We start from the raw sequence: 11927 nt of genomic DNA, 5'->3' as shown, positions 1-11927 counted from the left end.
TTATATCGATTTATCTTATTTCTCGAAGCGCTTTTCAATATACTGAAATTAAATGATTTTCAAGTGAAGATAGATTATTTGGCATTGCAAAAAATTAACCGAATAACCTTACTATTTTATAAAAGATGTTAAGTATATCATTTAAAAATATGTTATTTTTTGCAGGTTCACTCAGTTAGCTTTAAATTCCCTGGAGTTGGCTGTCAGACTCTGTTCCAGCCAGTATCATTTAATTTTCAAACAACTTGGACTTTTACACTGCTGCCTGAAAATGTTTTCGAATTTGCTCGTAGCGTTGTTTACAATCGGTACATTTGTCGGAGCAAAGAACGCATGGAAACGTAAGAAATTAAACTTTAATTTTTGCCTTTTTATGATTAGTCTCGTTTATTTTTTTAATTTTTGCTTAGCTGTTCATATAAAATATTATGGTTAATTGGGTTATATAACATTGTCCCAACAAACTACAAAATAAAGTTTATTCTGTTTGCTTTTTTTTGTAACGTTATTAAACTTAATTAAGCCATTTGTTTATTTTCTGGTTGTTGTTTTGTAACGTTATTTCTTTTTTAAAGCTATATTGAATATTGAGGTGCCATAAAATTGTGGATCAATAGATTGAAAACTGAACGTTTTCGTCTGTACAGGCACTAATTACTTTAGAGCATTGTTTTTGCGAAATTAGTTAACCTTTGTACAGAAATACTAAGTAAATTTTTCAAGCTTAACTTCCCAAACATCCAGCCAAGGGTGATATCTTGTGGGGGGGAGTCAATGCTACGACATCAGAAGCAAATAGATTGATATATTAGCTTAATGTGAGCAACGTCCCAAAAGATACGATTTTACAATAAGTTTGTACATCATTTTGGACTTTCTACCAAGTTAAATTTCCTAAGATAAACAAATGCCACATCCATACAAATGTTCAATAGGCTAACATGCGAAGTAATGCGCCATAATAATGTCAGTATTATTGCCAGGGCGTTGAAAAGATACTTATTGATTATTGCCTGTTGGGCATGTGAAATAAATAAAAAAAATTGATTTTTGATCAGAGGTCAACTTTATGGGGTATGTGTGGAACGATTAAAGTTGATCGATGGATCATACTTTTGACTTTTGTTTTGGAAGCCGAATTTTATATTTTGAAGGTGTCATCTCAAAAGAGCGACATCGTCACAGATTTGTATTGTAAGTCCTCTACGTGTTTGATGATCGATCTCTAAAGCTTTTCTTATATGTTTTCTGGACAATGTCTAGGCCTACTGAGCGTGGGCTAACTTTTCCAAACACGACTTTTCTTTGTTTTTTATATTTTTTCTGCGTGTATCAAAAATAAACCTATTTTTAAACCATTTATACTAAGCTACTACAGAAATAAGTTAGTTAATTGCTGAAACTTTAGCTCGTTTTTAAAATAAACACAAGTGAAAGTTAATGATGTTGAATTTTCAAGCCATCCAGCTCTAACACTTTTCCTTTTCGTTGTGTTCGTATCATATGAATAATACAAACAAAAATAAACGTATAGCCAGTCAGCAGTTTCAGTTTTCTCCTATGCTGCAGAAATCATCAGACCATATCACTTTCTTCTCGTTGCATACACCATGGCCACCTGGAGATGCGGCCTGATTTGTCACATTTTGCAGATTTTGATTACAGCTACTGCTAGTGTTTGACTGACATTTTCTGAGATTTTTCTACTCTGTGCTGTCTCCTAATGATTTAAAAGATTGAATGTTGCCTTGTGGAAGCAATAGCAAATGAAAAAAAATACGTTGAAAAACGCTGAATCAGACTGTTATTAAAAAATTAACAGTCTGACTAAAATCTTCGAAATCAAATTTTCTTTGTTTTTCAACATGTGAGGATGTTAAAACCTATTGTGTCATCTGGGGAAAACAGTAAAGAAAGCGTAATAATATAATTTTTAGAAAAATTTATTTAAAGATGCGCCCAAACTTAGCAAAATTTGGAAATTTCTTGCAAAATGTGACAAATCAGGCCGTATCTTTAGGTAGCCATGCATACACTTAGCTTCTTCAATCATCAATCTATAGCAGGGGTGCCAAACGTTTTGTAGCCACATAGCCTACCACGTTTCGCTTTTCGTGACGGCCCGCATTAAAATTTTCGCTTACTTTTTTCTTAAAATTCGGCCTAAGCTTTAAGATTTTATATTACAGCAGAGGCCAGACGGGTTCCGCATGCGCCGAGCGAGCCTCACTTTCGGTACCGCTGATCTGTAGCATAAACGTTGGATTTTCATACTTGATGTGCAGGATGATCGGTTTAAATCTATTATTTTATACCAGTTCTGGTGATGCAGTTGGTAGAGATTCAAAATTAGCAATGTGAGGTCAAAAAATCAATGATTAAAAGCAGCTTTAAAAATTAAAAATGTAATTTAAGTCCGCTTGCAAGTTTATTCCGCATAAATACTTAAACTGTTGATGTTTTGTTTAGCCGAGGAGGAGACAGCTGAATATTGGATTAAACTTGGAAAAGAAGAGCTAGATCTTGCTCTCAAGCTACAAAAGCACAATATTGGAGTGGCGAAGAACGTGGTTCTTCTTCTTGGTAAGAGGAGCAAGGAGTACTACAACACAAATATATTGACAATCAAGTTTTGTTGATGTTTATTAACAAATTGTTGAAAAAATAGCCAAGCAATGCAAATATTCAAGGGCTGGATGCCAACCATCATTCTTGTGTTTATTCTGCAATAGACTTCCACCGTACGGATGAGAACAGACTTCTCTTAGACGCAAAAAGCGAAAACATTTGAAAATACATTCCTTTTTAGGTCTATTTCGTAAGTAGCTTGTTGTGCAATCTCTTTTTTCTAGCGTTTTTATTTTCTGAAAAGCCGATTGTTTGATTTTCCAGGAGATGGAATGGGCATGCCCACAATAACAGCAGGAAGGGTCCTGAAAGGTCAGATGCAGGGAAATAGTGGAGAAGAGACGGTTCTTGCCATGGATGAGTTTCCTCATGTTGGGTTGTCAAGGGTGGGCTACTGATACTGTTTTCTTATGGAGAAACATCAATGTTCGGAATTGAGTTAATTTTTATGCAATTTTGAAACCAACGACTCCATTCCGTTCAGTTTGTTTTATTTCTGACCATCACAGCAAAAAACGACACATTCTAAACATTCAAACGTAACTGGAAGTATTGTTCCATTCAAACGAAAGCTGATGAGTGCACTTTTGTAATTGACAATGCAGAAGAAGGATCTAAAAGCTGTGTACAGAACTGCCATTGGACAACCAAAAGCGAGGTTGTAGTAACCTAATATAGAGTATAAAACTAATCAGAAAGACACACGTATGTTGCAAACTAGAAAAGACATTAGTGATATCTAAGCCTCATTTGTTTGATCATTACGTTTTAATGAAGGGTACGAACTCAATTATTTTTTATTTGTTTAAACCATCGGTATTACAACATTGGTATAATGCGATAACAATCAAGTTTTATTTTGCGCATTGCGACAACATCACACTGCACTGGATACCACAGATGCATCACAGCGACATAGCTGAAAACAGCGCAGGAATTCTATTCCGAAGCAAAATCAGTTTTATATCGTATCAACGCAAACTTTTGTAGTCTTTGTTCCGTTTCGAATGAAATTCTTTGCAAAGAATTCAATTCAATCAAATTAAATTGTTATGATATAAACATTTCCACTAACAGTCTAAATAACCGTCACAAACTGATAGTCTATGACTGATACTTTTGATTAGAAAGTATTTCGAATCCAGGGAGTGAACTTGGTTAACATATGTCTGATTGGCGACTGTCTCACGCTCTGGTGGCAATAAGTTATGAAATAGCAGTACGAACAGCTCATGGTGGAGAATTGTATCCAACCCTCAATACGAGGAAGGAACAATGATGATGATGAGGACAAGAGTTACCTTCACTTACAAATTTAGAAGTTATGTTCTGCGTGAATGTGTGGGGTTGCAATAAACTGGAAATTTATAACCAAGTTTTATTCTTTTAACTTTAGACTTATGCTGTAAACAAGCAAGTGGCCGATTCAGCGTCCACAGCTACAGCTTATTTATGTGGGGTGAAAGGGAATTATGACACCTTAGGTTTGACTGCCGCTGCTCGAAAAAATAACTGCTCCTCTCAGAAAGGAGCCGAAGTGGACTCAATATTGGTAGACGCATACAATGCTGGTAAATCAAATTCTCTATTTTTTATTACTTGAGATAAAATTCAGCTTCGCTGACAGTGTGAGAGATTTTTGTTTTAGTTTTGAGTATTAACGTTAGTAGATTACTTTAAAGTTTACAACAATGCTTTCTTTTCTCAGAGCATGAAGTCTACATATATTTGTTTCAATATTTACATTTTGTTGCATGTGAAAAAATTATGTTGGTTGGTTATTGGTTAATCTTTTATAAATTTTGATAAACCTTAAATTCTTGTTGTGTTAAACGTGTATGTCAGGGGTGCTCAAAGTTTTGTAGTTACGGGCCACATTTTACTATTTGCGAGTCTTGGCGGTCGCATAGAATTTTTCACTCATTTTGATCTTGAAATTCTCCTTAGTTTTAAGATTGTATGTTGTAAATAAGGTAACCAATCACAAAACGATTTTGGTTGTACAATTAACTCCGCATAATCGACCCACGTTGGACCATCGGTTTAATTGGACTATCTTTTGCTGCTCCCGAATCTAAATCGATTGTTCTCTACAATTTTCCTCGCTTAATCGGACCACTACTCAGCTTAGATGAACCACCCTCACACCAATAATAAGGTTTATGCAGGGATTCATAGTTTAGTCGTGTAGGCTAAAAAATACCTTTATACTGTATTGGGCTACAAGTTATTATATGATATAACTTAAGTAGATTATTAACTCAGATGACGGCCGCAGATATTCCTCCCGTGGGCCGCACTTTGAGCACCCTTGGTATAGATAGGCTATCAAAACACAAAGTAGACTAGGTACACAAATCAACTAAATACAGTTTTAAATTATGTTGTCAACTTTAAAATGATGTTTGAGCAAGATTACAAACCAGATTCTAACCAGGTAAATCAACTGGAGTTGTTACGACCACCCGTATCAACCATGCCACTCCAGCAGCGACTTATGCCCACGCAGCATTTCGAGACTGGTATGGAGACACAGATTTAACGGAGCAAGACAAGTCCGATGGTTGTGTGGATATTGCTCAACAGTTCATTGACAATTCCGAAAAAGTTACTGTAAGTGTTCATATAAAAAAATTAATTTAAAACATGGCCTTTATTCTATGTCGATGTTCGTTTTGAACGTGAGCAATTGTACAAACCAGGGAAAGTATAACATGTTGGCCATGGCTACATTGGTTGCTGGGTCGGGATGGGTTGAACATGATAAAGCAAGCTAGTGTAGCAGTGTCATCGAGATGGTAGGCTATACGTAGCCTATAGGAAATGCTTTCTTCGGAAAATAAACTTAATTAGCTGTTATTGTATTAATTTCCTTTTACTATTTTACACATTTCAACTTAAATGGTGATCAAATACGCTACCACAATTAGAGGCATGTAATTGCTTGCTGGTGTCTTGTGGTGTGTAAAGTAAACGAACACTGTTTCGATTATTTCTTCAAGATTTTCTTCATTATTTTGTTTTACGTTGCATATTACTCTATCGTTCTTATAATTCAATCTACAGGTTACTTTAGGAGGGGGAAGAAAATATTTCCAACCCACCTCAACATTTGATCCAGAATATACAACTTCTAACAACGCCCGTGGAGACAATCGAGATCTTATAGAGGAGTGGTTGGTAAAACATAAGTCACAAAAAAGTAACGCTTCTTATGTGTGGAACAAACTTGACTTCGATAACGTTGACCCTGAAACTACGGATCGGCTCCTAGGTGAGATTTTTTTAGTTTTGTTTTCTGCTGTAACAAATTGCTGTAGTTCACCAAGTGAGCATACAATTAATTTTCTTTCAGATTTTTAATGTGAATTTTAGTAGTATATTATTTAGATATATTTTTAGTTGCAATGGATGTGTTCTAAATGGAATCCAATCAAAAATTTCAAATAAGAGGGTTATTTATTTCAAAATATTCTCTGTATGATATGTGTAATCGAGCTTTGCTTGAAATTTATTACAACTACGATCTTGATTAAAGTCAGGTGATACTGAGGTATATACTAAGCCGGTAATGTCTGATGAAACCTTTCTGGTACTTATTTAAAACTAACCCAAGCAAACTCTCTGCTTGAACCGATTGACTGTTTCTTATCAAGGAAATATAGGATACATTGCTAATCATGCCGCAGCAGTTGACCAGTCTCAATTTAATGACGGGGAATCGATTTTCCGCAAAGGCATTTTCAGTCTCACAACATCAAGAGGCTTGATTAGCAATTCATCTTATATTAAAACCTAATGTAGTAGGCTGACTGCATCATTTAGTATGCGAATTAGATATGTTAATCTAATGATAAAAAGTTTTTTTGCTTAAACGTGTACTGTAATTTAGCCTATCCTTTAAGTTTCACAGTATTATAAACTTTTAAACAAAGTATTTTACTATTCTTGCTTTTTTTGAAAATTTATGGAAATAATGTTCAATTTGTTTAGGCTTATTCGAACCGAAGGACATGCAGTATGAATCAGACAGAAGTACGGATGGTGCAGGAGAGCCTTCGCTGGCGGAAATGACGGAAAAAGCGATTCGAATGCTTCAAAAAAATTCAAAAGGATATTTTTTATTAGTTGAAGGAGGTCGAATAGGTAATAAATTTAACTTATACACAATGCTTCTTTAAATATGTAGGTAGATAGTACAAAAGTTTTTGTACCTGTATACAGTGGTACTGTGGTGCGTGCAACATAAAGCCTACAAAGTAGGCCATGCGGAATATAACGTATCAACTAATCTGAGGTGAGAGTGACGACTGGTCGAATGCATTTTGTACTGTAGAATGTATATTGTAGAACATCGTGACCAAGCATTTTATAAGCAAGTTCGCTCATTTTGTACTTTATGACACTTTCTAAAGAAAGATATAAGAGCAAGTTTGAAAGTCCATGTTCGACATAATTTTTGACTAAAATGTACAACAAGAAATTTATCACGAATCATAAGTCAATAAAAAAATAAACAACAAACATTTGGATTTTGGCAATAATAAAGTTTGTAGCCTAAAAAATCTTTCTTTGTAAGGCCTGGGAAATTATGTTGCAGTATAATCTAATTCTAAGTTATATTGTATGTCATAGTTACATAAAATTTTGAACAAGCTGTATAGCCTACATATTTCAGATCATGGCCATCACGACAACAATGCTTACAAAGCTTTACACGATCTTGTTGCTTTTGATGACGCTGTGGCAAAAGCAGTTGAGTTGACTTCGGACAGTGATACTCTTGTCATTGTAACAGCAGATCATAGTCACGTGTTCACCTTCGGAGGCTACACTGACCGAGGAAACCCCATTTTTGGTGACTAATTTGTCGTACTTTTTTTTTTTTTATCTATAAAACGTTTTGTACTGGTAAGAAAATGTTGTGAGGAATAATCAACTAGAACAAAGAAAAATTTGTTATCAAGAGGGCTTAATTTATATTTTTTCAACTGACATGTAATGCCACGCCGGATTCAGTGTTTTGGTTGAGTCCCTTCTGTACCTTACGTTTAACTTTCGTCAAGAGAGTTACTCTCTAATCCAACTCGAGATATTTCAATGGCCTCGGGATCTAAAACCGCGGAAAGCCGCAGGATTCAAGTTACTTATCAAGCTTCTGCTTTCTTTATCTGTAATTCAAGCTTAAGGTAGTGATTGATACACATCGCTTACCCTTTAGCTAGGGTGGAATAAAAAAGGGTAGGGCGTAGTTGCTGGATGAAAGACGGCCGAGAGATAAGCTTGCCACTCTATTCCCACTAGTGCCGATGGATTAGTAATGAGAATCTTATCGTCTCATTTCCCGAGGCTCAATGACAAAATATGGAATCTTTTATAATATTTACTTTAAAGCAAAAGATTCATTTAATGGAATCTTAAACAAAACATCTTCGCGGCATGACCAAGACCAACTGTCAAATGTTTCAAACTGTCCAATCCAAAAGCCAGGCTTGCAATAATAGTTTAACTGTGCAAAATTATTACAATTCAGCTTAAAGGTTACAAAAATATTTGAATTAATTCATTCATAGAGATTATAGAATGTAGAATAAGCTAACTAGGTTATTTTAAATTCATTCAGGCCTGGCTGTATCAGAAGGAAAAACAAAAATCGCCCTCGACAATAAGCCTTACACAAGTCTTCTCTATGCAAATGGGATAGGCTTCCAAGGGCTTGACATCAATCTAACGGAGCCACACACTAGACAAGACTTGAAGGGAGTGGCGACAGGTTTGTTTACCCAAATGTAACACATTTGTAATTTAGGCCTACCAACACTGAACACTAGCAGCTAATGAATAATCCCTAAACTTCCAAGACACTTTTGCTGGTTAGCTATTTAAGTGTCCTGCTGTAGAATTTATCAGATTATTAACATCAGATCACAAGAATATACGAGTCTCCTGCAAGTCAGCAGTTGTGAACTGAACATATGACAGTTGAGCAAGTGGCAACTGAGCTAGCAACATTTCAGCAAGTAGCTGAAGTTTACAAATGATGAAACTAAGCAAGTAACAACTAAGCAAGCTGAAGCTTGGCGTTTCACACGTCAGCAAAATTACGTTGACAAGCGATGACCAAGCAAGTCCGAACTGAGCAAGTAAATTTCATTTGTTGACTTGGAAGTGTGGCTGATATGTACTTGCTGAGTTGAAGTACTTGCCGAGCTATAGCATGCCGAGTGGCCTGACGTTCGAATATACAATACTGAAATATGTAATAGTGCACTTCGAAAATGCAGTTTATGTTATAATTAAAAGGTATTTTTGCGAATTGCAGCTTCAATTAAATTTCCGCAGCTGTGAGCTTTTTAGAGATTTTGAGTGAGAAAGAAAGAAAATAATGAGAGAAATCGGTTTGTTTTCTTCATTACACTTGTTTTCTGTGGGGAAACCTCAACTTGCAGTTTAGCCGACTATTGCTTTAATTACATTATCTTGTCATAGACTAACAACTATAAATAAAGTAAATAAAAATACTGTTTTTTACCAGATACTGCTTCCTACCTGCAGCAATCTGCTGTGCCACTGGAGTCGGAGACTCATGGTGGAGAAGACGTGCCAATCATGGCAAGAGGACCGATGGCTCATCTTTTCCATGGAGTTCATCAGCAGAGTTATATCGCTTATGTTATGAGGTTGCGATTTATGAGAAAGCAATTTCTAGGCCCATTGCTTTATCTTGTTTTGACAAAATTTTCAGAGTTTTCAAATTTTCAAAATTTCAGTCTTTTTTAGAGTATCTATTTCTAGGCTGTTTGCTGTTATGAGAGTTCGACAATTTAAGTTAATAGGTCAACCAATAACAGCTATGCGCTGCCGAAGTGTGACACCTAGCCTCAAGGGTCATATTCTACATATTGTGTCTATTTCTCTTGGATTGCTCAAACTTAACCCTTTGAAGGTTGGGGGGGGGCTGTCAATTCAACTTTTTTGTATCAACAGTTGTATCTCTAAAACCACTGAGGCTGCGACTACGAGATTTCTTGACTTTTCCTAACTTTTATTCACCTCTATTGAGCTGAAATTTTGACCGAATAAAGGTTATAAATTGAGAGATATAAGGCATTTCTCAGCACATCCTCTGAAATATTTCATATTCTATTGTTCAAAATTTTCCCACCAGCTGGATGAAAGCAATTAATTTGGCCCATGTCTCGTTAATTAATCGATTTAAATTAAGATTATGTAAAAAAAAATTAATCACAACATTGCAATGCATGTTTTTCATTACTCTATCAAAAAATACCAAGTAATTCAAACGTCATAAGTCACATCAACATTTCAACGTATATAAGCAGTTCTAAAATTTACATAGTTTTAATTTTCGGATATGCTCTGCGTGAATAGTTTTACAAAATGAATCCCAAATTTTGAAACCGTGCCTTAAAAAATAACAGAGATATCACTCCTAAAGCATAAGAAGAATCGACAGCCCCCCCCCAAACTGAGCAAGACTCCAGGAGCCCAACCGCCTAAGGGTTAAATACATTTGTAGAGCTTGAAGGCTAGTTGGGTGCCTAATACAACTAAAGAATAATACAGTAGCCTATACATAAAGCCCAGTATTTTAACGTTCTTTTTTTAAGTCTATGTAATTGAATCTTCACGATATGGAATATTATTCACATGTTTCACTGATCGTCATACGGTTATCAAAACCTTCTTTTTGCCTCGTTGTAATGCTGTAAGATTTTTGCATTACGACCACTAGCGACAAGCACATTTGCAATTCACTCTCAAAAGGGAAGAAACACAATAAAAGCTCTGTAGGCTTACCATAATACAGAATACAGTACAATAGTGTTGATAGGAGGGTTCAAGGGGTGCTTCTGTACCTAAGGCAGTGATGATTGTAGGGACCCGAAACCTTTCCAAGGGGCCGGAAAATTTGAGACGCCACCTCGTATTTTGGATATAATGTATTTTGGTACTGGGCCCATTATCTCATTAGAACCGGGCCCAAAATATCCTCTCAACGGCCCTTATACAGTACATAGGTTTCATAATTTGTTATTATCAGGTGTCAACGTTATTAGTTTTATAAACTTATAAACAATTTAATTTTGATAGCGAGTTTGAATAGTCCATGTTTTGCAGGTATGTTTCCTGCCTCGGTGACGATCAAAGGCATTGCGAAGGTCAGAGCAATGTTGGTAAAACAACTACACCGGAAACTACTGTAAACGTCGAAAAAACTGTTTCTTTTATTGGGATAAGTTTGACATCTACAAGTGCTAGCACAGCTCTCACTGTGTTATTTGCCTTACTTATTGGCGTGCTCACTTTTTCAATAGCAATGTGGTACTGTATTCTAGTTAAAAAGAAATGCGGTCAAGGTGAAGTGAGTGTGTCTTCTGGACGTAGCCAAGAGACTTATAACAAATCGGCTGTTTGAGCGAATGGATGTCTTGTACTTTATTGAGATAAATTTGAAGAATTTTCTGGGCCTAAAACAATATGATTATCCGTTCGAGCGTTTTTCATATAATGTTTTTTGTTGTGAAAGTTGTTCGTTTTTTTTTTTAAATACTAAAAATTTATGTTTCAAAAATTACTTTATGAATGCTTTCGGCCAAGATAAATTGCAAAACAGAAAGTGATGTTTTGAATTTCAAAGTTTCTAAGATGCTTTGCAAAAACAGTGAAACCGTTTGGCCCAGAAGCTAGAGAGCTTACTCTAAATACAACGATTTTTCAATTTCTATCCATGTGGTGATGGGCTTATCTGGTAGTTTGTTGTTATAGCTTCTCAGGACTTGAATTATATGAGTAGGCTGCGTAGTTATTAGGCTGAGCCTACTCACAATTGTTGTGGTTGAAGTGATTGGAAAAATATTTCATGAAATAAAAACAGGCGAAACCACCTGCAATAACTTACTTAGGCCTACTGCTTTCTAAGTTGGAATACTTTGGAATTATATTGTCTCTGAAACTTTCTGAAAGCATTTACGGTAGTCTCAGGATGATTGTCAGTAATGCAACAGACGTTTATGGTTGTGGAGAAAATCTGATCCAAGCACGACAGTAATAATGCAGTTGGGAATGTCAGCCTGTAACTACTTTTTTAACCTGTTAGTAATTTTCTCTGTAGGGTTGTAGCCTATAATAAACCATTCTACTTTTCGGCCTCAACAAATTATCCGAATTATGTCACGCTTAAAATACTTACAAAGTCAGTTTTGAATTCCTCATCGGTCTGCGACTGTGACGTCGAGGAACAAACCGCTGACCACGTCTTTCTTAATGTCCCATTT

At 35.7% G+C, this 11927-nt stretch overlaps 1 protein-coding gene across 1 annotated transcript; it reads left to right on the top strand.

Annotated features, from left to right (window-relative positions):
- Positions 1-201: 201 nt before the first annotated feature.
- On the top strand, positions 202-11528 carry LOC145776318 (alkaline phosphatase-like). Its single transcript, XM_082587719.1, has 11 exons — positions 202-341; positions 2470-2583; positions 2893-3014; positions 4025-4199; positions 5066-5241; positions 5695-5902; positions 6622-6774; positions 7307-7486; positions 8252-8401; positions 9164-9308; positions 10771-11528. The coding sequence occupies exons 1-11, from the start codon at positions 272-274 to the stop codon at positions 11066-11068; spliced, it is 1791 nt and encodes a 596-aa protein (XP_082443845.1). The 5' UTR covers positions 202-271; the 3' UTR covers positions 11069-11528.
- Positions 11529-11927: the final 399 nt, after the last annotated feature.

The sequence above is a fragment of the Aplidium turbinatum genome, chromosome 8, assembly GCF_918807975.1.
Source record: "Aplidium turbinatum chromosome 8, kaAplTurb1.1, whole genome shotgun sequence".
Lineage (NCBI taxonomy): Eukaryota > Metazoa > Chordata > Ascidiacea > Aplousobranchia > Polyclinidae > Aplidium > Aplidium turbinatum.
Note: the sequence above shows the minus strand (reverse complement) of the source record. Positions and strands in the feature narration are given on the sequence as shown.

What these genes read in the sequence shown, in the direction of transcription:
- LOC145776318 (XM_082587719.1), top strand. Translation starts at nt 272, where the DNA reads ATGTTTTCGAATTTGCTCGTAGCGTTGTTTACAATCGGTACATTTGTC. An exon ending in ACAATTCCGAAAAAGTTACT is followed by an intron (nt 5,242 to 5,694) that starts GTAAGTGTTCAT and finishes TTCAATCTACAG; the next exon opens with GTTACTTTAGGAGGGGGAAG. An exon ending in CTTGAAGGGAGTGGCGACAG is followed by an intron (nt 8,402 to 9,163) that starts GTTTGTTTACCC and finishes GTTTTTTACCAG; the next exon opens with ATACTGCTTCCTACCTGCAG.